The following is a 27,995-nucleotide window of genomic DNA, read 5'->3' as shown; positions in this document are numbered from 1 at the left end:
TTGAATTGCTTTACAGAAATTAATTACGTACCTTTAATAATTACACCACCTGTGTTACCTTATAATAATTCCCGGAATGGCCAGGTGACTTTCCTGAGGTCATATGTAAGAAACTGAGACAAGAGTTTCAAATTATATATTGTATTCTGGACAAAAATTATGGAGCTTCAGTGCAAAACCTTGCTAAACAATAAAACGTATCTAGAAGGTAGGCATATTAAAAACTATCCATAAAAACTACCATAGGTCCAGTTATTCTTTGTACAGCCTTATTAACTTGAAAATATGTGGATGTGGACAGAACACACACACATACACAAAGACACATTCATTCAAATGTCTCCCTCCTCCAACAGTATTAAACAGAATATGGTGAATAAAAATTGCAGTTTTGCTACTGTACTGCCATGCTAGTACAAAAATCAATTTCTTTTGCTTTGGAGATGCCAGGTGCCTTCTGAATATGGTACTTAGTGATCCCGCTAAGTTAGTGAAAAAAGTGAAAGAGATGTCAAGAGAAAATGCATCTTTAGCGGAAAAATCAATGTTTTTAATTAATTTCAATTTCTCATTTTACAAATTTCATTACGTCCAATTCTATTATAAAAATCACTCTTTCAATATGGCAAATAATTGGAAGAAGAAAGTTCAACTGGGTTTAATAATTCATTTATCTGAGTCTTCAAATGTTTCAGTTTTCTTCAATAAAATATAACAAAATTATGGAAGATGATGTCAGTCCAGATAAAGTCTTGTGCATAAAAGATTTGTCCAAATATTTCATTCTTGTCTGTGCTTTGTATAAATTCATACTAAACGAATTCATCACTACCAAAACACAGCAATTTAAATGTTTGTAGGGTTATATACTTAGCAGTCTAGCTGTTCCAAATCTGTTCCTCTGAATAATGCATACTATGCTACAGAAAGTCATCACTACTCAGGAAGCAAGACATGGCCTGCTGCTTAGGTGGCCCAGCAAAATATGAAGTAAAATTGTCTCGATTTTGAAATGGAGTACATAAATACTGGCTTTGTTTTGTTGCCGTGCATTTAATATAATCCTTGTTATGATCTATATTTTACTCTCCTGTAATGAAATATGTCCACAGTTATCCTGTTCCCATTCAATTATTCTGTTCCTGGGAGAGGAAACAGTTATTTTGGAGTGCGTGCTGCCCTGAAAGCTGGGGGGACAGCCCCCTCGGGTGGTCGCCCCATGGGGTGAGCCCTTTAGTGCCTTCATGCTCCTGGAAATCAGAGCAGCCTGGGGCGAGCTGTGCGGAGGTGGGAGGCTGGAGGGAAGCTCCGCTCTGTAAGTTCTGCACCTCTGACACACAGAACTTTCCCACCTGCTGCAGGGGGAGGCGTTCTTTCAGTCACCCCTCTTCCTTCTCCTGCTCACTTCAGGCAGGCAGTAACATCTTGAAAGCTCCTTTCAGATGAAATAATCTTCCTAAACACGTGTTAGAGAAACATGGTAAGATTATAACGTATCACAGTCTGCTAGAGGAACGGCTTTCCTCTCATGAAATAAACTGGGTCTGCTCACAGTAGGTTGCTTGGCACAAGAGATCTTGGGAGGATTGCCTACAACCTATTATCATTTTGATGGAGTGCAATAGGCAATGGCCCTTTTTTTCCTGCCAGCTGTTTCTTCGAATTGCCCTGCAGTGTTGCATTTCGGTTACGTTCCTTACCTATGTGGCTGAGAGAGAAATAAAATGGCTCCCTCTGAGGTGCAGGAAGAATTAAAAAAAATAAAAATCTGATGGTCACTGTGCTTCTGGGAAGAGCTAGACTTCAGTGATCACAGAATATTGAAATCAATGTTCCTAAAAATCAAGAGAGCTACAGAAGTAAGCAGTGACAGAGAGGTGGCTGAGGTCTTTTTGATACTTCATATTATCCCCTTTTTTAATGTAATTCTCACGAGATAGCTGATTTATTTGAGACCCTGTCAGACTAGCTTATGTAATAAGGGATTGCAGTGCAGTGGCTTCAGAAGTCCAGTGAAGAATTCCTGGTTTTAAAGGAGAAAACTTGGGGTTTGTCTCTCTTCTGTCTAAAATTCTTGTTTTATGACATGGGGTTTGCCATCTATTCCCAGAGCACACAAGTTTAAGGATGGGAGTTTAAAAAAAAAAAAAAGTTAACCTTTTCCTAAAAAAGAAAATGCTGTTGCTGTTGACAAATCACATTGTGTTTTGCAAAATCAGAGGAAGCCTTTGGCCGCTGCAATTAGTTTGTTGACTTTACAAGTATACCCTGCTCTGTTTGCAGTCTAGGGTTCTGAGTTTTTTGTAGGCTCTTCTGTGTGTGCTGCATTAATTCTTTAGTGTTTTACTACTAGTCCCTCTTTTATTCTCCCTTTAGATATCAGAATCTTTGGGCATTACAGTGGGTAATTAACACAGCTTGCTGAAACAGCTTGCCACTTCAGTAAAAGAAGAAAGTTGGAGTCTTACTGCCAGGGTAGAAGTGTTGTGAATGATTACAATTAGGCTAAGGCTGTGGTAGAAGCTAGTCAATGGATCATTTATTTATGAAGATCTAGCCATAAGGGAAAAAAGATGCGTTGAAAAAATACGGGGAATTTCTATCTATCTGCTTCTGCCAGGTTAGAAAAGTGGGAGGCATGAGCAGGGCAGGATCATATGGATTTGACAGGAGGGAGAAAGACCTTTCACTGCAGAGGCAGGGATAGGGTTCAGGTAAACATCGGACTTGTATAAAAGCAGTATTAAAACCACTGCAAAGCGATCTGACTGCTGTCCCAGCTTATCTGCTTCTGGCAGGTTGGCCCGTTAGGGCATTTGTTACCCAGTACTTACCGATGTGTCAAAGAGTCCTAATACTGCCTTTTTCCGCAGTGAACAAGCAGTGTGTCCCCTGAATCCCATCTTTAGAGAGCAATTCAATGAATGAAAAGTGAACTTACTTAGGAAGGTGTTTGGTGGTTACTTTCAAAATCCTTACTGTGTACTGATAATTGGTAGCTGCAAGGTGTTGAGTACAAACTGGGCATGTGTAGGAACTCCATACAAAGAAACTCCCGAGGCCTTTCTGGAGAACAATAGCACTTTTTTCTGCCCCCTTGGGAAATGCTGACTTTACAATGAAATTATAAACTGGAAGTTTTCCATGTTATGTAAATGTCACTTTCCCTCCTTCTATCCTTTTTTTCCCTCAGCTCAGAAATGGGTAATGCGTTCTCTCGTGCTGTCATGGTTTAAGCCCAGCCAGCAACAAAGCACCACGAGGCCGCTCACTCACTCCTCCCGCCCGGTGGGATGGGAAGGAGAAAATATAACAAAAGGCTTGTGGGTTGAGACAAGGACAGGGAGAGAACACTCACCCTTTAGGGTCACAGGCAAAACAGACTCGACTTGGGGGGGGGGCGCGGAATTTGTTCCTAATTTGTTACCCTGTAGCCCCTACCCTGCTACCAACCCCCTGCCACACAAACCCAATACACAAGCAAAAATATTTTCAGCAGTACCTAGCAGCAGCATGGAGAAGGCTAGAGATCGCTTTTGGTATCCATATACGGCTGCTGGGGGATGTATGAACTTAACCAAGTATTCTCTTAGACCATAGGCTCCACACTTAAGAGTTAAGGCTGCTAAAAGTGACTTGGAAGGGGAAGTGTGGCCAGCAGTGGAAACTCAAGAAGACAGTTGTGAGCGAAGTAGTGGGAGGGTGATGGTGAGACCAGGTGGCACACCAGCTGGAATTATAAGAGGTACTTGAATGAGGGGAAGATGAGACTTGTCACCTTAAAGCTTGGCGTTCATTAGACATCGGGCTCCAAGGTATTATAACAGAGTCTGGTTTGCGACCACATTTCCAAAAAATCAAATGTTTGTTTCAATCACAAACTGAACCCATTATATTGTGAAATCTATATCTAGTCATACCTAGTGACAGGCAGTGTCTTACATACAAGCTAAAAAAGCAAAATAGAACAGAGAAGAGCCTGGGACGTGGGGAATGAACACAGAATAGTTTGGCAGATTTGAGTCTTGAATTTCACTCCAGTAACAGGGTTGCCTCCACCCTATTTATTTTTAGCCCAGATCATGGGTTTAATTCATAATAACTGGATACACTTGCTGAAATGTTAGTACATTTGTACATGCTACATTCCTTCCAGAGCCCTGAGAACAAGAGGTTCTTCTGGGGGGAAAATAAGAAAGAATAGGCAGAGGATAGGACACTGGGGCAAGTGAAGCATCTTAGTCATTCTTGTTAACGTAACACCTATTTGACTTGAAATGATATTGGCTTGTGTAATGTTTGCAGCTAGACAAAGATAATTTCAGTAAAAATAGAGCTCATTGTTAGCCAAAAAGTTGTCTTGTTTCACTTTTTTATATTTTACCATATGTGAATATCCTATTCAAACTCATCAGAGGTTTGTAGACATATTTATTTTGTGTTCTAGTTTTAATTGCTGGGGTTTTAGGTTCCAGTTTACTTTATCATAGAATCGTTTAGGTTGGAAGAGACCTTTAAGATCATTGAGTTGAACCGTCAACCATGCCCACTAAACCATGTCCTGAAGTGCCTTATCTACGCGCTTTTTGAACGCCTCCAGGCATGGCGACACCACCACTTCCCTGGGCAGCCTGTTCCAATGCCTTTCCTAATAGCCAATCTAAACCTCCCCTGCCGCAACTTGAGGCCATTTCCTCTCGTTCTTTCTGACTGACTAGATGCAGTTGCTATACTTTTGCCATAAGCTGCAGCTGATTTTTTTTTTTTGTCAGATTATTTCAAAAGCAGAAAATTGAGGCTGAATATGGAAATGCTGCACCTTACTAAGGTACTTCCGATACTACTGGCTATGAATTCTAACAACTTTAGTTTATCAATAGCTAAATATTATGTAATTATAGAAAAATATCTTTATAATTATATTTATTAATATGTAAAATAATTACATTTATTGTATGTTACTAATATTTTATTAATGTATTATAGTAATCATTACTAATATGTATTCTACTATACATAACATATATAATAAATAAGTAAATTACATAATTCTATAAATAGGTAAATAATAGTGAAAGAGAGGTATTTTTCTGTCAGGCCAGGGCAAAGATCAGCTAAGCATTAAGGCAATCAGATTAGTGGCAAATGGTTTGCAGTGTGTGCATGTGGTCTTCCTCTATTTGTGTTTATTTCTGTGTGAAATTTGTGGCACGTGTACAGTCCATATGTGAAGTAGTGGAGCTTCCCTGTAAGGTGAAATGTGCCATCGGAGCCGTTTGCCAGGAGTGAAATCTCAGTCATAAGCTACCATTTTATTTTCAAATTTATACTCCCTGTAATAATCCATATAACTTTTGGGTAATAAATGTTTCTCTTAGTAACCATACCTTGCTGATTCCTGAGATAGGTTGTTGACCTAAATGTGCCAGGAGCATGGCTTTGATTCAGCAAAGCACTTTCATACAGTCATAAGACCAGGCCTGCCAAACAGATCATTTAAGCACAGGCTTAATTATATTGTTTGCAATACTGGCAGATCCATGAGAGTTCTTTTCAGTGGGAATCATTGCTTATGCTCACTGTGATAAAATGCGATGAGGTATGTTATATCAGTTTGTGTTGGAGGGTAAAGCATGTTACTGTTAGTCTGACCAAAAAAAAAAAAAAAAAGGAATTTCAGCCAAAGTTTGCCCACACTTACTCAGTATCTTACTCAACATTTGCATATTATAGGGAATACTACATCTGAAATGGGTAATTCCATTTCTTATTACAAGAAACTACATGAATCTGTCAAAAAAAAACCAACAAAGAAGTGAGAAGTCTACCGTATGCTATCTAATAACTTGGCATGATGCCTGGTTTAAATAAGTTGTCCATTGTCCAACATTGTCTAGGTAGCATATTGTATGTTCCTTTCAAGTTTTTCCCAAGTCTGTTTATATGAAAGTCAAATACCAATGATAATAAGATTTAATTAGTTTTCAAAAGAAGTCCTAAATTGTAGTCTTTAAGTTTTTAGTAGCTTTTCCAGTCCTTCTGCATTGGAAATAAACTCTGGAACTTTCAAATACTTGGTGGCGAATTCTGTACCAAAGTGTGGGTCTCATAGCTAGATGTAGTTGGATAACCATTCTTCTTTAGATGATGCCTTGTTTAAGGAAAAAGAGATTGCAGCATCAGGGCACAAAGTTTCTGGATTAAGAAAATTAAGATTTGGCCAGAAAATGGGCTTTTTAAAGATCTCTTGTAAATTGTTCCATTTAAAATATGGCTGATCATGCTTTTGTTAACAAAAAACCCCATAGTTTTATCCGATAGGCAGCCAACCAAAATTAATTCACAGAAATCCCTTCACAGAATGACATGCATCTCTTAATGCATAAGTAATTGGTGGGGGAGATGCATTCCATGTGCTATGTACCTTAAGCAGAAACACAGGAAGAGCTGCCCACTTTCTCTCCTTTGATACCTTGAAGAATCAAAGTACATGAATATATTTTAGCACATTCAGACCCTCAGAATTCACTTAGTAGTGAAAAAGATAAATGTACAGCTGCTTGGGAGCTGAAATACAATGTTTCTGAAAAACAATATTGTAAGGGCTCTTACACTTAGGAACAATTCTCTTTCTGTCTCTTACCGCATATTTTCCGATCTGTTATATTTGTCTGTTAATATTTTAGGAGGTGATGGGAAAGTTTGTTTGTGCATGTATTTGGCTTACACTGGACTCATGTATTATTGGCTGTCAGCTTTGGTCCTCAGCTGTTGGTGATGCAGAAAATTAATGGTGTCTTCAGCCCAGGCATTATGATAATAGAGTGCTTGAAGATGTGCCATCACCACCCACATGACTCAATAGCTCATACTACCAATAAGCTCTTTGCCCTTTGGATTGCTGTATTAATAACCTTCATATTTTGTATTTTGGTATTTTAAAGTTGGCCCCGACATGCCTAAATAAAGACAAGTTGTTTGAAATGCAGCAAGAGGAAAGGGCAAGGAAGACATATTTTCTTTGGGGGAGCATATCTCTACTGGTGGCGTGCTTTCTACCTGTTCAAAAGCAAACTTCAAGGTGACTGATCGGTCTTAGCCAGCCTGAGTGAGGCATAACATTTTCAGAGAGCTGCTACAGAGGAAGGACTACAGTAACTACTGTCAAGGGGATATTTTACCACTGAACTCAAAATAGCTGCGCTGATTTAGCCTGGCTGCTGTGCTGGCCACACACTGTTTCTCCTTGTTCTTTTGTTGTAGTGTTTTGAGAAGATGAAGTGAAACAGGATCTTGGGAAATAGGGGTGGAGGTGCTGAAAACCTGTACGCTGTCTTTTTTTTTAAAGAAGTTGCAGTGTCCAGGACAGAAGACAGGAAGCCAATGCTGAGGGAGAGCATAGATATCAAAACAATACAAAAATAGGATAGATAGAAATTAAAAGGTGGATCAGAAGGGAATAGGACAGGTGAGTTACTTGGTCACTGCATACAAATAATACTAGGAGGTTGTGGGGAAGGGATTTAGTGGTTCCCCTCCTCCTTTCTTGGCTAACCTTGCAGACAAGCAAGCCAAGCACCCCTGTGGAGCCATTGAGGACCCACTCCCAATTAAATTGCTGAACATCATGAGCTCTGGCTCCTCTGAAGGACACACAGTCTGCACAGTGTGGTTACGGGTGTTAGTCCAAGCAAACCTATTCCCACACCTGACAGTAAAGGGCAAAATACAGAAAGCTGTAAAAGCAGCCACATCCCAAATGTGCAGGAGCTCAGCTGCTGGTGATTAAACAGGTAGCCTGCCATGACAGCTTGAGTCTTCATGTGTGACTAGTTACCATCTCTATACAACGTTATGTCTGTAGTGCTGTACCCTTGCCCCCAGAAGAGGCCTTAGTTAGGACTGTGTAGCGGTCACTACTGAGCAGAGGAGTATGATACAAACCACACAAGATTTTGCACTCAAAATATTTACACAAGTAGCAGTAGGAATGGTTTGCTGCCTCCTTCTCCTGGTTGCTGCCTGTCCAAGCTCTGAGAGACATCACTGAGGGTTTGGGCTTTGCAGCTTGCTGGGTGAGGTCCTTAGTACCTCAAATAAAAATAAGTAATGTGGAACAATTCATCAGTGCAACTTACTGTTAGGAAGGCTTCCAGTATGTGCATCAGTTGCTGTAAATAACAGCTGGGTAAATAATGCAAAATTTATACTTGGATAATCTGCAATTAAGAGCAAGTTTAGGACAGAGAAAACAGAGGACTAGATTGGGTTCATAGAGGGAGTGGAAGGCATAAAACAGCCTCTTGCTGTTTTTTTCCTTGATCCTGGTAAAGCCTTGACTCCAGGGAAATTCTGCTTTCCTGGAGAAATCATTCTTTTGAATTATGGTCTTGCTCCACTAGAGAAGCTGAAAAAACACAAAAAAGTTGTTTTCTTCCTTTCTCCCATCCCCTCAGCCATGCTGGCTAGTTGGGCAAACAGAGCATGGTAGTCTGTTCTGTATTTTGAAAGTGTGGGAGCAATTTCCTATTGTGCTTCCATCTAATAAAGGAGCTCTGGAAACTAAGCAGACAAAATACCTACCAGCAGGCTTGCTGGAGCAGTCAGCACCAGCTCCCTTAACATCCTGGCGCCCTACCTCCCTGAAAGAGCAGTGCCAAAAAGGCACAGTCTACCCCACAGCTAATGAGCTACACGGCTATTTTCAGCTGCTGTTCAATCATTTGCTGTCTTGTGTAAAAACAATTGAGAACTACAGCAGCAAAGTCAATGGCTCTAAAATGGCCAGGCTGATATAAGACTGAGAGTCCAGAGGAAACATCATCCTGCATGACAAGGCATCTCTGTATTCTCCAGCCTGCTTAAATGCAGTCATTTTCACCATCAGGAAGCAGAACATGAATATTTCCTATACTGTAAAAAACTCCTTAAAAATAAAATTGCTAGATCCATCTCTTGCACTGCAAGCTTTCATCTTAACTATTTCTTATATGCTGGAGTCAAAAATTAGTCCCTCAGCTTTCAACTCCTTTGACTGTAGCAGCACGTTTCTCCTGTTGATGGTAAACAACAGGAACTTTGAAGCATTTTCCTCGTTTGTTTTTACATAATTCTTAAGCCATTTCTGCTCTGGATATATTTTGTTTCTCTTTGTCCCAAGAAAGTTTCCACAGAGTTGCAGTTTATTAATTGAAAACTGGTATTTTTCATTGCAGCAATACCACTTCCAGTGTATGACACAAAATCCGTAAGATTTTCTCATCAACAGTGCTACTGCATTTTCTTTTAAGAAGTAGTTCTGCAAAAAAACCAAGCCCACTAACCATCTTAGGAGAAGGAGTAAGTCAGTTCTAATGGTCTCTCAGATAAAACAAAAATGAAGTGTATAGCATCATCTGTTTGAGCTTTAATTATTTAATTAATCTACTAATACGCTCCTAAATTGCGCTCTGTTGGACAATTTCAGATGACTGCTTTTGTTATATTAACTTTTTCTTCCCAGCACCCCAGCGGTTTTAGTGGGTTATTCGAGACTAAGTGGTTTATTAACAGTTGTGTATAACCAGAGCTACCTCAGTGTTACAGGCAAAATCCAATGGGATGCAGAGGAGTCTCTGTGGAATACGAACGGAGGCGGGAGCCCAGAAGAGGGCTGGGGAGAGTCACTTGTGCCTCAAGTGACCACCAAGAGCTGCTGGCTGGGACAGGGAGGATGACAGAGGTGCGTGGCGCTTTTCAACGCTTTTGGGAATCAGGGGGTTGGTTGCAAGGCCCGGAGGCAGAGGACAGGCACCATTCACTTTCTGAAGCCAAAGTGCTGATCTCGGGTACAAGACCAAGATGGGCAGCACCATTTTATCAAACCCTTCTATCTCTGGAGTTTCAATCGCTTCCACATCCTCTGCCAAAAGTACCAGCCCTGCTTACCACCCTCACTTCTCTCCTCACTCCAGGGCCCGAGACTTCTTTCCTCTCCTGCATACACACACATACCAGTCCCTCTCTGTCTCTTCTAGTGCAGGGCGTTTGGTTTGGTTTGGTTTTGAAATCCAACCTGAGGGAATAGGGTTTTATTTATCTCCTAATTTCCTGAGCCGAATATCCAGGCAAGTCCCCAAAATTTAACCAAGAGCAGTACGCAAGGGAGCAGTAGTACCTGGAAGCAAAAATAGCAGGTATGACCACATAGAATTTAATGTCTACTACTGGTAAAGACTTACAAGTACTTTCTTCATAAAGAAAATTTCTAAAAGCTCATTAAACAACTTGCTGCATAAACACATTTTTCTTAAACGCTTCAATTGTGGACTCACAGGAAATAACACAAAACACCTTTTCAGGAGAGCTGAAGACCTTTTAAAACCATCTGGAACATCAGACCTGCATGATGTCAGGTTGCTTTGTCATCTTCTTCAGTAGAGATGCAACTATAGAGCTTCCCAAGTGATACCAGGTTAACAGTTGGGGGAAAAATAACATTGGTGTAAGCGCAGAGTTACCACATCTGTTCCCCACCTTCTCCTCAAAAAAAAAAGCTAATTTGTTATGTCAGAACAGTTTTTAGCACGCACAAGAGCAGGGCTCCAGGGGTGGGCAGAAGTAGAGGGAGACGTTGCTTTACATTTTCTTGAGGGCCCAAGAGATGAGAGGACTTTCATTACTTTTACTTCCCAGGAATGGCTCGCTCACTTAAGACAATAATGAAGTAATTGGGACAAATTGCAAACTATGCTCAGCACAATCTGTAGTGACAGAAACTGCTGCTTACAAATTAGGATCACTAAATACTAAAGGAAACAACATCAGCAGTGAGAGCAGAGTGACACAACCTTAAGTTTGTAAAAAAAAAAAAAAAACCAACCAAAAAAACCCAACACAACAGCTTTGGGATTTGTGGAAATGGTGTGAATGTGTCCTCTGGTACTAATGTGCCTCAACAATGAAAAAAATACAATCTATCTCATTTTTTAGTGCTCTGTTGAATTTTTTTCAATAAAACTGCCTTCAGTTGTCCATCATACTTTGCTCCATAATGCAGTAATGGGGAGAAGGACATGGCAAGCTAATGAAATAATCTGAGCTGCTGAGGTGAGAAAGCCTTGCAATCTGCAGCTAAGAGCACAGTTTTCAGGTGACACGCTGATACGCTATGGACATCATGCAAACACAGAGGGAAGCAGCAATGGATTGAAAAATTATAGTCTGAAAACTGGGGCTAGGAAGGACTGAGTAGATTTCAGGATCAACCGAGTACTGTTTTTCAATAAAACTTACTGAGCAGCACATCCTCCTTCAGCATTACTAATAGTGGCATAGAAGTGGTGGTTCCCTGCTTTGCAGACCTGCTGAGGGGCGTAATGAGCTAATACACTGGGCTCTTCACATCTTCAGGGCTTGTTTCTTATCCCCCTGCCTCCTTAGGCAGGAATAAAGTTCACCTTGTTATGTTTTTTGCTTGGGTTTGAACTCTAATCAGGAAAAAGAAGTCTAGATACAATTAACAATTCTTTCGGCTCTTCTCAATAACCAGCAGTAGGTTTTGATTTTCTTGTTCATTTAGAGGGTTGGTTTTTGCCTAATAAATTCCTATGTAATAGGAACAGCACTGGAAGCTGAGATCAAACTGGCTATCAACTATGGCCAGGATAAGAGAGTAGTGACTAGCAGTGCAGGAAGGAGCATTAAATCAAGCAATAAACTGTGCTTTGGTGATACTAATGCAAGAAGAACTCTCACTTAAACCAGACTAATAAAGTACACTTAGTGTGCTGGAAGGCTGGCATTCCTATAAGCAAACCTGGCAGGCTTCTGAACTGGGTGTTCACTAGTGTTGGAGACCAATAAGGAGACACATTAAAAAAAAAAAAATGAATCCCACAACACTATAAAGATGTCTTCTCAGTGGTGTACATGCTTTTTATTAATAATGTGATAACAAGACATTAGTTACAAACATTTGATGTCAAGGTGACCTATATCAAAGGTGTAACCCAGAGACATGAAAATTTATTAAGAGAGTAACACCTCCCGAAAACAAGGATATGTCAACTTACCTGCTGGCTCCTGGACCTGAACCTTGCTGGGGGAGGAGGTAGTCTGAGGGGTGGGCCAGAACCTGAAATACTATGTGGAGATTTTGGCTTTACGGTGTGACAATAATGTACACTCTCCTGATCTCCACACCATACAGAATCTTTATCTCAGCTCTGCTCAGTCTGCCAGCAGACCTACTGGAAGTAGGTTATATGACTTGCTCTCTATTAGCTCTGCCAGCTCTACTCAACTGTTAGCTGATTCCCACTCTGTAGCCCTAAGAGGACGAGCGAAGACTTGTACGTGTTACTAAGATCTTGGTGCAAACATGCTGGAGGGAATCTGAGTTGGGAAGAAGTAATTTTTCTTCCAAACTTCCCTTTTTGTTTCATTTAACAGATAGTAAAGTTAGCAAAGGGGGAATAGTGATCTGTAAAATTTTCAGTTCATGATCACTATAGGTTTCATGGGGTTTCTTAAGCAACAGCCTAGAAATTATACCGCTCCAGTCCTGAACTTTGAAAGAGAGTGCCCCCAAGAGGAAAAACACAGTTTATGGTTCTTTTTGCTGCCCACATTGTGCTAGGCAGGTGCACTGCTGTGCAAAACATGGCAATAAATGACATGGAGCAGCAGCCCATAGTCTGGAGCTGCCTCATAATGGCAGTCAATGACACATCACAAAGTTCTGGCATTTGAGGGAGCCCTTTCACCTTAGCAAGTACAAAAAACATGCCAAAGGATCTTCTTAATTGCCAAGCAAAGACATCTTGAGTAACAAGTGTCATCTGGGAAAACTTAGTGACATGGCAGGGAAGACAGGTTAGATTCTTCCAAAAAGAAAAAATCAGTCCAAGTGGATTTTGGATTCAAACAGGTTTAGAAAAAGTTTCTTTTTCCAAGTATCTTACAGAAGCCTAGTGGTGATCACGCACTAACAGCACTTATCTTCATTACATACTTTGAGATACAGTGCAGCCATTTAGCAAATCACTTACCAGCACAGTCCTGCATTTAGGACTTTACTGTCATAAAAGAAGTAATTTAAATCTCTACAGTTACCTTGCAAAAATCTCATCATTCCTAAGATTCAAGATATGTGTGGTTCACCCACTGATCTCAGAATAATGATTTATTTCATATTTGTTCTTTTGTGCAGTGATTAGAAAAGTTTTTTATTGTTAATATCTGATTTATCTGAACTTCCAAATGTAAGAGTCAGCAGATTTATTACAGCTCACAGAATAGAGTAGGAAGCAGAACATAGATTAATGTTAATGTTTCAAAAGGCCTTTTGAAAAGCTATTATTACTGCTGTGTTGCAGTCAATGCTTTTTTTATTGCATTATTACATCTATGTTGTTAGAACACTTTCTGTGTTTCATCAAACATTTTCAAACTTACATTTCCAAGGCTGGGCCTTGGACGAGCGGAGATCTTTAGATCTTTCAATCGAGATACAAGTTAAGGGCCCAGGCTCTCAGCTACCATCAAGCAGTCCAGCTGATTTGATCACGGTGTAATGATGCTGATAAAGGATCTGGCCCAACAGCATAATGTTTGAAGAGCTGTATGTCGTAAGATACATGCAGTTTACTATTGGCCACATTCATCGCTGGTGAAGGAATGCCTAAGCCTAGTGAATGCAGCGGGACTTTGGGCAGGTTGGCACATCATTGCATCCTCCTTTCCAACTACACTCAAAGTGCTCTGCTGAAAACATGCCAGTATAAAGACATGATAGTTTGTCAGTGCAAGAGAACAGGTATTTTTTTCAACTGTGTGCTTCTAATTAATCCAACAGCATTTTCAAATAATTCAAGCAAGTGTTATCTTACAGATTTAGAGAAAAGCAAAACATTAACATATTAAATAAGTAGGGGAAAAAAAAGATGAAAATAATCAGAAATTCAAGATAGGAACACAAAAAGTGGCAGAATATTAGACTATTTCTCTGCCTCTAAATTCACTCATGACTTGAACAGGATGGATTCTCTTCTTTGCAGAACCTTTTCTGACAGCTGCATAGATTTCTTCTGGCTTCTCTCTTTTAATTAGGGGCTTCTTCTCTGGAGCCTTCATTCTCCACATCACAACAGGATGTCGTGGGCCAGTAGGACTCTGAATCTTGATAATCTTTGTGGATGCAATATAGGACATCTTCACTGTCTGCACCACAGCATTCATTAAATTTTTGGCAGCCTGAATTAGTGAAGTGACGCTATCCAACTGTAGTAAGAAACAGAAACATTAGCCTAGGAAGCTGGTCTGCTTTTAATCACAATATGCTCAGGAATAAAAACGGTTAAAAAGACAGACAGACTACCATACCAAACCCTTATTTCTTTGTTTTCTCCTTGGTGTGTTTGATCATTGTATTCATGTTCCACTGCTCAGACTTAAAGTGATACACAGAAATTTGTGCTGGTGGAATATAAATGCTTAGGTAGATAATGTTTGTTGGGTTTTTTTTTTAAATGTGAATTCGTGATACTTGTCTGCGCGTCTCATTGCAATTACTACTGATGGGTAATGAAACCAACTTGAAGAAGAGCTATGGAAATGTGACCTGTTACTTCCTTTGTATCATCAGCACTAGGCAAAGTCTCCAGCTGCTCCTGTCGCATTCCAGGCTCCCACACCTGCTTCTGAGCAACGCTGGATACCGTGAAGTAGCTGGCTTTGTCAGAGCTGCTGAACCTAGTCTCAGTGGCTAAGGTTTTTAAGGGTAATTAAGAGTGGGATAGCACACAGAAATTGCAGTGACCGTGTGGCCTCTCAAACTGCTTAAGGAGTGCCAACCAAAGGCAGACTGTGTAACAAACTAATCCCTATCGCCTACTCCCATCTTCAGCATACTACGTAGGCATACAAGCATTGAAGCAAAGGCATTTTTCCATCAATACACATGGAACTAGGAACTAGGAACTAACTGAAAATCTGCTAACTAACTGGAACAAAAATGACAGCAAACTCACTGATTGCACTGCTCCCTTCATACCTTGGAGGCCTGTGGGCTGCACAGTGTCTGTGGGCTGAAAGCAGAGAGCGCTGGGGACGCTTCACTGGCTTAGTCACCTCCTCAGCCCCAAGGACTTCGGCAGCCTAGCTAGAGGCTAGTTGCACTGTGCAAATGGCAAAAATGATCCTATGATCTGTGTTGAGTAGAGGAATTTTATTCTGTGTTAACCCTCCCCAGTGAATCTTAATCTCAAACTGTAGGCACCAATGTGGTCCAATGATGTGCTCCAGAAAGAGATTTCAAGCAGACTGTTTGCAGAACAGAGTTACTACTCTGATGGGGAGAGCTATGATCTTAGAGGCTGTGGCTTGACAAAGGCAAGAACAAGCGCAAGTATTTGACAGGAGGCCAACACTGGCAAAAGAAGTGATGCCTGTAATTGGCCATCAGTATTACTTCAGCCCTTGGAAATGAGAAAAAGCGTGATTTTTTTTTCTTCATTTCTCGTGTTCTCTCAAAACACAGACTGATAAGGCTCGGGCTCATCCTTTCAGAAGTAATAGGGACAACAAACACACAAAAGGGAAGGACCTAGTGGCTGGGGGGGGGGTGAGGAGGGGAAGGTGTCCTTCCACGACTTGTGGTCTTAAAATCCAAGAGCAGAGAATTGCTCTGTGTACGTTTGCTACAGCTGTGGGTAGTGTTAGGCATTGTATGCCACCCCAGGCACTTCAGAAGGTATCACCACACATCCAGTGCAGTCAAACAGGAAAAAAATTATACCACTTTAGGTGAAATGTTTATGATTATTTTTTTTGGTCATATGGGAAACTTCTTTTTGACAGGGTTGGTTAACAGCTGAGTGATGGCATATTTCATTTTGAGCATACTGCTTTTTGTACCATTAGATTTCTTTTGGATTTATTTGCTTGAAATAAAGGCTGCCTTCAGGTATTATTATTATTCAGGGTAACTTCAGGGACCTTTGCTGTGGTCATAGTGCACCAAAGAACGGCTAGGGACAAATATTGGGCATAAATCACCTCAGTGACCTAAATGAGTAGCTTCTTCTCTTGAGATATGACACCACACTCCTAATTAATTACAAGGCTGACAATTTCAATTTGGAAAGGAATCTCCAGTCTGAATACCTTCAAGAAAGCCCTATTTTACATATTTATTATTTAAATATTATTTGGTATTTAATACTTACTATTTATTTAAAGTACTTTTTGTTGTAAGTATTATTTAGATAAATAAATTCTACCTGGGCCGCCTGCTGCCTTATGACGTCCTCCCGCAACAGGGAAGAGGAGTGTTAAAAGCCGAATTTACATCAGTGTGCCAGGATGAGAATAATATCGCTTTTAGGACAAGACAGTCTACTTTCTAGAAAGTATGTGTGTGCGTGCGCGTGCACACACTCCCATGCTCCAAGCACATTGTTCAGCAATATTTGTCACTTGCATATATGTCAACACTAGGAAAGCCCACTATGGTTTGAATGTAAAAATAGTAGAATTACTCCATGTAACTGGAGAGACTACATTTCAACTTTAAACATCCTCTTTGTTGAAACACTTGTCTTCTGTAAAAGCAATGAAGTCAGTTCTCTAAAAGGGCCATCGGTTTTAGTAGGAGAATGATCTCGCACTTTGTCATGCAGCCTCACTGCGCAGTCTTTCGCAACATGCAGATTTGCAAACTGAGTCATTAGGAAAGGTTCAAGGTCTTCTCCCCTTTGCCAGGTCAAATGAAGATCAGGTGAGGAGTGTTACTGTCTGTCTTCAAGTTGATTGTGCACATTTGATACACACACACACAAATGCAAGTAAGGCAATAATAAAAATGCAGCCAGTGGGCTGGATTTAGTTGCAATATGGAAATGCCTCTGAACTGGCAGAAAAACCTTCCAGTTAACATCACGTCTACTGCTTCTCTCCAGAAGTGCCAAAAACCCCTTACTAATTTTAACCCCCTCCCCCAGGTTAAAATACTTAGAGGCCTGGTTGAACGCACACATACTTGTGATAGCAAACTAAAATTATCTCTACATTCCAAGAAAAAGTGTAAAATTTCCCTCTAGAAGTAAAGGCCTCTAAAGTTCATTCCTTGCTGCAGCAAGGAATTTGGGCCTGTGATTTATAAACTGAACTTTAGGGCAGCAGGCTGCCGAGGCACTCTGCTAGGTTAAGCGGTACAACATAGTTTTTGTGATACAATTTGACATGAAATTCAAAGCATGTGGTGACCTCCAAGCCTAAAGCGTATTTCCAATGCTGCTTTTAAACCAAACATTTTATAAACCTCCAGGCTATCAGTAAGGTGTTCTGCTCAGAGGCCTTGTCATTACACCCCAATACCTCGTCAGTCCCAGCATATCCCTTTTCCTAGGGAGGCCGACTAGTGTTGTAGCATTAACTCGCTGGCAAATGAACTGACATCCTGTCCAGATTTCAAACTGCTGAATACTCAGCGTCCCAATATATATTACTTGGTTAGAAGGACTGAGGAGAGAAAGACCAAAGTTTCCCATGACCTGTCTTCTTTCATGCTAACCAGAGGGTTAATTATACACAGACACACGTAGACACACAAAATTTTAATTATCTGTTGTTTTCTGGAACAGCTGACATCACCATGATCCTCACAGCTTCTTAAGAGCTTTGAATAATGTTCACACGTACACACACCCTCCTCAATGGTCAATACTGGTGGCATCATACACACTCACTTTTCTAGCACTGGTTGTGTATTAACACCACTATGAAGCTGCTGTGTGCCAGAGGGGGTAAAAGAGAAGATAGTTTTGGTTCTGTGGCAGGTGTATGGGCTAAGGGGCAGGGTTTTTTTTCCCTGAAGTTGGCTGTAATCCTTCCTTTCCACTTTTTTAAAGTTGCCTGGAGTTAGAGCCACACTAGGAGGATGGCAGGCTGGGCAGCAAGCTGGGCTGGGCTGTCAGTGGCAGGTCTAGTGACTGCTGCTCCAGGAGTGGGGAGGAAAAAAAAATAAAAATCTGTTCACATGGAAGGGAATAAGCTTCTAGAAGAAATCGGTAGCAGCATCCAGGCAGGATAAAGGTTGTCCAAAACTTCATCTAGTTTTTATTGTGACTCTAGTTTATACTGTGAAATACGGATAATGAAGTGGAATCCTTTTAGGAGACCATTATAACTTGCCTTTCCGCTCCTGGGAAACGTAACGGTTAGTTGTAGCTCCTTTCACAAAAAGGCTGTGGCTGTGGACCAGTCCACAGCTCCTTCACCACACCACCGTGATCAAGAAAACTGCATTTTTATTTCTTAAACTATAATCTATATATCTACTATAAACAAATAATAAAATAAACTTCATGGGTCTCTAATTTTGATGAGATGGTTTGCAATTACAAACCAGTATGTGGCTTGTTAGCCTCATAGTTTGACATGAGCTCTGGGGAGGGGACACCTATCAACTCTGGCATTTTAAATGCTAAAAATCTGAAGACGGAATTATAAACCCTATTGTACACCTGTACCAAACTGAAGTGGCTGAATACCACTGCCCCCTTCCCATGCCAGAGGAACCGAACGTCTGCCGTATTATTTAAGCTCTACAAAAGATGCCCCGAGATACAAACGACAGGCTTGCAGAAGATACCTAAAAAAAATATAAATAAATAAAAAAGAGCTGGCTGTGTGCCTCCCTGCTGAATAGCAGATGATCTGTCTACTACTAAGGCTCTTTAAATTAGGGGTTTTGCTACAGGTACCATAGTGGCGGGGGCGGTGGTGGGGGTGGGTGGTGTATGTCAGGACAGGCAGCAATCACCATTAGTTTTACTTTGCTCTTGGCATCTCTGCATAGGCAATGAAATACAGGGAGACGTAATGCTGCCCTTTAGGCTACTCGTGTTATTTGCAGTGCCTTAGTGTTCACGTTCCCCCGCAGTTTTCTGGGTGCATCTCACGCTAGTCTTACTTCTATACAGAAAATGTGGTTATTGAGGGTGAGGGGGCGTGTTTCTTAACTGCATTCAAAATTTTGGAGAAGCTTTTAGAAGATGTTTTTGGACATCTTACAGATGGTAAGAATCAGGCCACACATTTAATCTTTTGTCTCCAGAGAGCAGCTCTTTTTATACTTCGATGCCAGTAACATTACAGAGTTTGGTGTAAATCTATTGTTCTTCTATAAATCTAATGTACTTAAGGACTGCTTCACTTGGATGCTTTTATCTCAGATATTCAGCAGGCTCTTCAAGGTCTTATATCTAGGAAAACTGATGAAATGAAACTTGGCATAAATGAAAGATTGGTAAAATATTCATTGAGCATTTAAGTTCATTTCATTTAGAGAGATGTAGCTGCAAACTCTTCAGTGTGTAGCAAGTGGTACATAAAGATTCACTGGCAAAACAAACCAACCAACCCCAAACTAAAAGCTGTTTATTTTTGCTTGACTCCCACTTTTCCTCTTTTGGCACTTTCCATGGAGACATAACGTTCCAGGCTCCACATTTCACAGGTCTGACTGCATCAGTCAAGACAGTAATTCATTAAAGGATTTAGGAAAAGCATCCCTTGCCATACCTTTCCTCGTTTAAATAGGTCATCTGTCCTATGAGCATTAGTACTTTGTTTCCGTTGCAAAAGGAATACAGAATGATTCTGTAACCACTCTAACTTCACATTGTGGTGAAACACAGAAGATAGAGACCTGAAGACAGTAATTAAAAAACAATCACCCAAATCCCTCCTCCACCAAAAACCAGACTGGCAGCACTTATGCTCAAATCGACTCTCTTGTCTCCAGCACTTCCATTCCTGTTCTGTAATGAGTCCTGTGTGCAAGTAAGCAATCTCTCCGTTGAATAACAAAGCTGAAGGGAGTTCAGAAAAAAATGAATTTTGAAACTTCATTTTCAATTTGTTTACATACATTGTATTTTTCACATTTTTGTAAAATAACCAAATGTCTTGGCAGTAGTAGCAATCCATTATTATAAGGAGTTTAACAATGTAATAACTGATACGGTCTGTTATTTTTGCTTACTATTTAAAATGATTAAGATAATTCTAAGTTAGAATTTGAAGAAACTCTTTCTCTGTCAAAGTATTTTCTGTTCAGTGTACTACGAATGCTTGCCTTGTCATGTGTCAGTATGAGTTGTTTCCGTAGCAGTTAATCAAATACAGAATTTCCTTATTCTCAAAGCACGTGAAGTCACTCTCCTGCTCACATTCTTTGCATAGATCTGCAGACACTGTCTGTCTGACATAAAGAAGTAGCAGACAACAGCCCTCTGGAATAAAGCTGTACAAGAGACTACACAAAACAATACTCACAAAACACTTCTTGATACATAACGTGCCAGTATGCTAGAACCCCAGTTGTGATACTCTTGACTGGTCTGCTGTGAGCATAGATTTTTTTGCAGGGAACTGCGGTTTTACTATTTGAGCGCAGATTTATCAATTGGCTGTTTACAATCTCCCAAGTCCTATTTACAGTTCAACCAGACTTTCATTTTTCGTACAGATGAAAACTAAAGAACTGAATATCAAACACACGGTTCTTTAATCAGTGTTTGAAGTCTGAACTTAAAATTCTTTTGGAAACAAGGTCAGGTATTAAAAATTTATCTCAATTGAACCGCTAGGTTTAAATACATTCCTAGAAGCAAATTTCCTTTGTTACGGTATACCGAAAGACTAAGACTGAATTTTTATTTCTTTGACAACTACTTCTGAAAATAAGATGAATTCTGCGTTTCTATGAAGAGTAGTGAGTTTCTAAGTAGTGCTGCATTTAAGGTAAGGAATACTTAATCACATTGTGCTTTTCATTTTTTTCCCCACTTTTTTACTATGTGTAACAATTTGCTGTTGTGAATTATTTTAGGGTTCTTTCACTAAGGTTGCTATATAAAATAAAGTGATTTAATCCCTTAAGATTAGAAGTAGCAGAACAATCCAAACAGGTAAATTGTTATAAGAGTGAAATCCTGACTGTTGAAGACACTGGAGTTTTTCCTTGGCCTGGGCCAGGATTTTATCACTAGTTACTTGCCTTGTTTTCTGAGCCAAGGATGTTGTTTACATTTCTGCAGTTTCTTCTCCACCAACAATTTCATTTAATGAAAATGGAGATCTTAGTGTAACAGTGAGACCAGAAGATGGGTGTTCAAGAAAGCACAGGAAAATGTTCAAGAGTTGGAAGCACTTCATTAACTACCATGTTTCTTCATATAATTGCCAGATGATCCATAAAACCTGTCATGGATTCAATCCCAGTACAGGTTATATATAAAATAAGCCAAAGGGAGATGTGCCATTGCAATTCTTTTTTCCCATTACTGAAAACTGTTCCCTCAGCGTTTTGCTCACCTCTGCTTTGCCATGCTCTCCTCCCTGTGGGATATCGGAGAGATTTCATCCCAATTTGTAGAACTGGCCTCAGGAAATCTGCTTTACCATTTGGGCAAGTAATCTGGGGGTGTTTCTTTTCAATGAGCTGAGTTTTCCTAAAAATGTGGCTATTCTGTTGGTTATCTATCTCTGACTGTCTATCTAGTAATTACATTATACACCTCAAGGGTATTTGGGGTTTGTTCTGCATTTTACCTATTTTTCAGGTGGGGAAATGGAATCTAATGAACTAAATAACTAACCATTACCAGGATCTGCCTCAGGCTGTATAGGATTCAAAGACCTGAAATTAAGTCCTATAATTAGACCAGGCCCTGCGTCCAAGTGAAATGATAAACAACTTACATAAGTACTGTAAAACCGTTTCCCTGAAACACCATAATGGAACATATGCTTAGACAGGCGGTTAGTTCAGTCCCTCCCAAGTACTGCTGCTTTCACTTGCAGGAAGGTTTTAAGAAAAAGAAACTATTTTATAAAAAACAGGTCCTTGAGAAAAAGAGAATGATGGTTTAATACAAATCCTTTCCTTGCTGTTCCATCAGCTGCTTTAGTTTGTGAAGAAACAGAGCGCTTGTTGCAATAATCTTTTACATGCGCTGAGGCTAAGAACTATAAAATACATCCTGATTTTACTAATTAGCAAAGTAATTATTATTAGGAAAAGGTGAGTGTCTTGTAGTGTACATTACCAGTAATACTTCTTACTGCTTTAAATTAGTTTTTCCTGGTAGATGCAGTTTAGAAAGCAATACCAACAGAGCTGTCTGTAAGAAATTAACAGGAAAAAACATGCCTCGTTTTGCTTCCAAAGGGCAGGAGTTCTATATACACACACCTACTGGCATACACTAGAGGAGCACTGAAAGATGTAGCATTATTGCATTAAAAAAAAACAAACAACAGTGAAACATCTCTGTCAACTGTCAGTAAAAGAAAATTTTAAAATAATATACCAGCTCTTAGGGGTTAATGTCAACTTGTAGAAAATTAGCGGTTTAGTATTTTCAGAATCAAATACCAATATAAGAAGTCATTTTATGCATAGTATAAGGCCCTACAAGTAGCCTTCCAACATGAAGAAATACCAGCAAGTGAAACAAACTGTCTGAACAAGGAGCTGTAGCTGTGCCTGTGGCACACGCAGGCATCAGCTTTGTCAGAACAGCAGCTATGGACTGAAAGCAAGGCAAAAGAGAAATTTTTTCACTGAAGGTCGCACAGCAGTAAAAGCAGGACAGCGGTACTGAAGTCAGTGGCACAAACTGTCTACCTATAATAAATCAAGTGGGCTGTGACAGTGGCCAATATTTCAATATGATTGCCAACTTGCTGCTTAGCCCTTTGTTCCCATTCTTCAGTCCAGTCCTACAGGAGCTGCAGCTAGGAAGCCATTCTGCCCACCTTCCCTTCTCTTTTAGGTGGAAAAAGCAAACCCAAACAGAAATCCTAAAAGGAACTGAAATGCACTGCTCCCTATCTCCTCCCCTGCCACAGCAGCAGCTCTTAAAAGAGTTCAGCAAAATGCCAGCTCTTGCTGTGTGGCTCCTCTCTAGCAGGAACCGAAAACCTCCCAACTGCAACAAAGGTGTTGAGCAGCTTGCCGGCTGCCACAGTACTTGCATGCTGGCTGAGACATGATTTTCCTGGGGTATGGTCATCTGAGGATTGGGACTGTGTCAGCCAAAAGCCTGGTGGCAGCTACAGACACCCTACCTTGTATTCTTCAACATGCTAGCTTATAGCTTTGATTCCATGTGTTTTTACCTGCAGTATAGCCTTCACAGCTGAAACACAGTCTTAGCAATATTGTGCAGGCAACTTTAGATTTAACTGGCGTGGGAAGTCGTCGGTAACTCGGTAAGTGCAACAGATGTTTAAATCTTGCCTTGAAGCATGAAGTTAGAAGTAGTAAAGCACCAACATTTGGCACAAAAGTGAACTTACTTACCTCACTGTTTAAGTCTAGTTCTTGAGATACCAACAGGAAGAATCAAAGCAAATCAAATGAGACATTTGCAGGAAAAATAGAGTGAAACGGCCTCCAATGCACAGGTAAGGCTGGCTAACCTGGGAGATCTTTTCTATGCTTTTTATCAAATTCTGAGAACTCTCTCTTCCAGATTTCTGTTTCTTTTTTTTAAGGCCAAAAAGCTTTGTCTCCCTTGCCAATATGAAATGAAATACAAGAAGATAATGACTACTAATAGCACAAAACAGAACTGCCTGGCAGAAGTCAGAGCGCACGATGCTTGCATATAGGATATGTTAATTTTCTGCCCTGCGATACAAATTCTCTTTATTTAAAGCCACTGTTGGGGAAAAAAGCAAGCTGGCAATGTGCAAGCCTATCATTGTGCAGTACTTGTAAATGAATTATCGGATTATCTACATAAATGAATGCAATTACAGTCAATCTGCATACTGCAAATGTTACCCCACTATATTGTGCCTGAAGAGGCACAAATTTATTGTCCATTTCCTGTTTAATCACACCTAGTGAAGATTTACTGAATCCTCACCATTTTTACTTGTGCAGCTTACAAACTGGCAATGCTAGCTGCGTTATTTAAAAATTTTAAGTATTTTATGGGAGCATGAAAGACTAAATACTCATCAAGGAAATTTTTCATGAATTAAAAAAAACAAACCCACAGTGAATGAAGAATTAGAAGCCAATGAGTCACACCTCTCCCTCTCTGTTTCTGTTCATGGCCCTTTACAACCGCTATAACTGGGGCTCTGAGCATTGCTGCGCCACTGGCTGGAGTGAAGGTACTGGAGCTCAGGAAGGGCAGTGAGAAAGGCAGGTGTCCACCTAACTGCAATAAGAGACTACAAGATTATATGGCCTGAAGTCAAAAAGCCACTAATTGAGGAGAGCAGGTAGGAGGACCATCAGCTGGATACTCCCGGAAGCATGCCAACTGCCCCAGGCAAAATGGCCTGTTTAACCCACACTAATGATATGGCAGGGGTATTGAGGAAGAAACATTCCAGGGGAGGCTGTCAGAGGAGTGTTAGAGGGAAGACAAGGACAAGGGCACAGGGACCACAGATGAAAAACAACTGAAGAAGATAATGTCATATACAGAATGGATGACTGTGAGCTGTGTTTGTGGATTACAACAGACTTTTTCATATGCATAATGCTCTTTGTTGTCATGGGAGTAAGTCAGTCCTGAACTGCACTATGCTGGCAGTCACCAGCACCTCCTTAGGTACAGTGCTTCTGTAGATGAGAATCCGTTTTCCTGTCGACAGAGATACAGGTGCTCTTATACCATGGCATTGCTGACCACTGTTACATAGTAGTATACAAGGTTAATCTGTAATGCCATTTTATGTCTACTTTACTTTCTCCTCCATAGCTTCATCCAGAAGAGGATACTGCTAAGACAGATGTTGTGACTTAGCTCTATTTCAAGAAGGCTGTTCTTTCTTTTACAGATCTACAAATACATGATAGAGTAAGACTATATCCTCTGCTCTTTATCCCTCTGTTCTTTCCTCTGACTTGGTCTTTAGGCTTCAATAGAGGATTTTTTTCATGAACTGCTACTCTTCTTATGAGGAGAAAAAATTTTAAAATTTCTTAAGGCCAATTTAAATCTGAGATCCTTGTGCACAGTTCTTATTGTTAGAGAAAGGGAAGTGTGGGGTGGATGTAAGTGCCATCTTATATCTGTACAACAGTGCTTTTGTGTGTGGATTTATGGTCTGTCACCAGCTTTTGCTCCATCATTCTCACTTTCTACAGCAAAGTTGACTTGCCAGTGTGGAAGTTGATACTAGCCATCTGAATGTGGAAATCTGTAATTTCTCACAGGAGAGAGGCTTTCCTCCTCAGCTCTTCTGTTTGCATACACCTATAACAGCTCGTGAGGGAGACAGGGAACTGCGAGGAGCAGACAGCTGAGGGATAACCATGAATCAGGTAGTTCAATCTTGAGCAGACATGTATATACATGGGTACAGAAGAGAGAAATCACAGCGAAACAGTGAAAGCAAAAAATGGAGCAACCTGCAAGTACAATTATTTCCTTTCTAATTATGCCCTTTCTAATACACTTTTTCCTGTTGCAGATCTTCACTATCCAGAGGATGGATACAGTTTCAGATACTCTGAGAGTCATGGGGTTTCTTACTTAATACCTAATGAAAACTTTACTATCTGCATAGGCATGTGCTCTTTTTTTCTTAATCATGCCTGATGTCTCTTTTTCTGGTTCTCATTCTTTATTAGCATAAATAGATAAATGAGAGAAGATCAGGACTGGGGAGAATATAGTCCTGTTCCAGCTACAGTTCTGACTCCTTGAAAAAAGAACTTTGCTATTGATTTCATGTGAACAAAATCTGAAGATTTAGCAGTGTTGCATAAACCATAAAAAAACCCTTTTGGCTAAAAGAGTGAAATTCAGCTGCCTGAGCAGACACTTGGCAGATAATCAGGGCACAGATGTTCTGTCCACATATTTTCTATAGAGTTTTCTCCTTACTATGCTCCCAGATCTTGTGTATGTCTGCATGTGAGTGTGTGTGGCAGGGGAGATAACCTCTGTGCTCTCCTATGGAGAACTTTTTGTTTTGTCACTTTTGCCAAGGCCACTAACCTACATGACCAAATTCTTAAGCCCCCACATGGACTTTCAAAGCCAGAATTTGCTCCAGCTTTTAAAAAAAGCAATTCAATCATCAGCCATGTTGTATCAGTACTGAATTTCTCTCCCTCTCTGCTTATCACTTTATCCATACAAAGTATTTTTAATTCCCATATTCTCCTAAAATTGAAGCAAGTCAAACACAAATAGTTCATTTACATATAGATTAGGACAAGCCTTATAAGGAAAGCCATCACAGAATGTTGTAGTTGCATTTTCACATAACCACAATTTTAATTGAAAAGGGACAGTTGAGCAGAGTCAATCATGAATGCCCTCCCCTTCCTAATAACAGAGATTTAGACCAGTGAGACTTTTTTTTTTAATTTTATAAAAAACTTTTATAACCACCAATACCAAACGGGTATGTCTACACTGACTTTAAAGGCTTTGGTTGAGAGCGCAGATCTCTTGGAGCATTGGCTGGCAGTTTTCCTCTCTTTTATAGGCCTAACTGTATCACCCGTATTTAAGAAAAAATACAGTCACTGATGGAGCATTTTCCAAGATTGCTTTAACAGAGTAACAACCAGAATTTACAGTGTCTGACCTCAACTCCGTCACAAACACTTCCAAAACTGTCCAGAACTCTAAGCATGTTCTTAATTTCCACTGACTCCAAGCTAAGCACCTGTTTAAGTGTGTTTATTGAACTGGGGCTGAGTTAAGCATTTATTTGAACAAGTAACTGCTTTCCTGAACTGGAGTTTCTGGATGCACACAATATATGTCCTCATCCTCCTTCCTTGAAATAGGATTAAGATCTATAGTCATCTGTCTGGGATTATGAATGAAGTTGAGTTTGGGTTTTCATTTTTAGAATTAAAATTTTTGCACCAGGATTATGTACTTCCCACTGTTGACAGAGGAGTGGCACAATAAAATGGTAAAGAAAACAACGTGAATATCATTACAGCAGGAGAAACAAAAGAGCAAGAACCAAACTAGGCTTCCAAAATTTCTTGCAGCAAGTCCACCAATCAGTTGCGGTCACTAATGGAAACAGGACCAGGAAAATTACAGATTGTATTCATCAGGTGGTATGCAGATTTTTGCAGGTCGAGGATCCATGTGAATCCAAGTTTGCCAAAGTAGTGGACACTTCAAATCAGATACACATTGTGATGTGCAAGAAGCTATATCTTTTAAATAGTTTTGTAAGCAAATCAGGTTTATCTATTTGTGTTGTGCATTTGTTCATTTGTCAATCCTCCAGTAACTTTTTAACTTGCTAGTTAACTAACCTCGGATTTCAAAATTTCACAGAGCCACAAGAATGCCAAAGACAAATAATGAATCTCTACCAGATCACAAAATCAGAGACTGTATAGAGGAAAAAAGAGTCCCAAGTGAGAGGTCCCCAAGAGGAAAAGACAGAGACAGCCCAATTTTTGCTGGCTCTGAAGTGGGTGGCCAGCTGCTTGCGGCACAGCTGTAGTGGACTTTGGGGCAGGTTTATGGCAGATTCAGTGTTCGCTCTATCTATCTATCTATCAGGATCGGGGGAGCACATCAGAAGCACAGAAGTTGCGGTAAAAAGCACTAATACTCTAAGAATGATGTAAACAGTTTATGTGCAGGTGAGTGGGAGAATGAAGTACTGAAACAAGGCCTCTAAGCACAGAGGGATATGTGGATTTCTGCTGTGTGCGACCATTGGGGGGTAGGTTAAAGACAACATGGGGCAAGGAGAGAGCAAGGATAGCAAAGGACAATCACAAAAGGCATGAAACAATGACTTTTGGCTTTATTAACCACACTGCTCATGGAACTGCTTGTAAAAAGAAAGAACAAACAGATAATGAAGGTAAAGTTGATTCATTTACAACCCAAGTGAAAAGAAGTATTTGCCTCAGAAAGTATACATTCAATTCAAAATCACTTGCCTGTAGGTTCCAGAGATTTAAATACGGTCTCTGAATTATC

At 40.2% G+C, this 27,995-nt stretch overlaps 1 protein-coding gene across 2 annotated transcripts in view; it reads right to left on the bottom strand.

Moving 5' to 3' along the window:
* Positions 1–13,275: 13,275 nt before the first annotated feature.
* The window catches only part of CTNNA3 (catenin (cadherin-associated protein), alpha 3), a 529,775-nt gene continuing 515,055 nt past the window's right edge, over positions 13,276–27,995 (bottom strand). Inside the window, exon 18 of one of the 2 annotated variants that reach the window (XM_010579986.1) lies at positions 13,276–14,262. In XM_010579986.1, the coding sequence (XP_010578288.1) occupies positions 13,975–14,262 (288 nt within the window). In that variant the 3' untranslated portion in view covers positions 13,276–13,974. The remainder of the gene's footprint in view (positions 14,263–27,995) is intronic. The other variant, XM_010579985.1, reaches the window with a different exon arrangement.

Source organism: Haliaeetus leucocephalus, unplaced genomic scaffold (assembly GCF_000737465.1).
Source record: "Haliaeetus leucocephalus isolate CR32 unplaced genomic scaffold, Haliaeetus_leucocephalus-4.0 Scaffold687, whole genome shotgun sequence".
NCBI lineage: Eukaryota > Metazoa > Chordata > Aves > Accipitriformes > Accipitridae > Haliaeetus > Haliaeetus leucocephalus.
The sequence above is the reverse complement of the archived record's forward strand: the minus strand, read 5'-3'. Positions and strand labels throughout refer to the sequence as shown.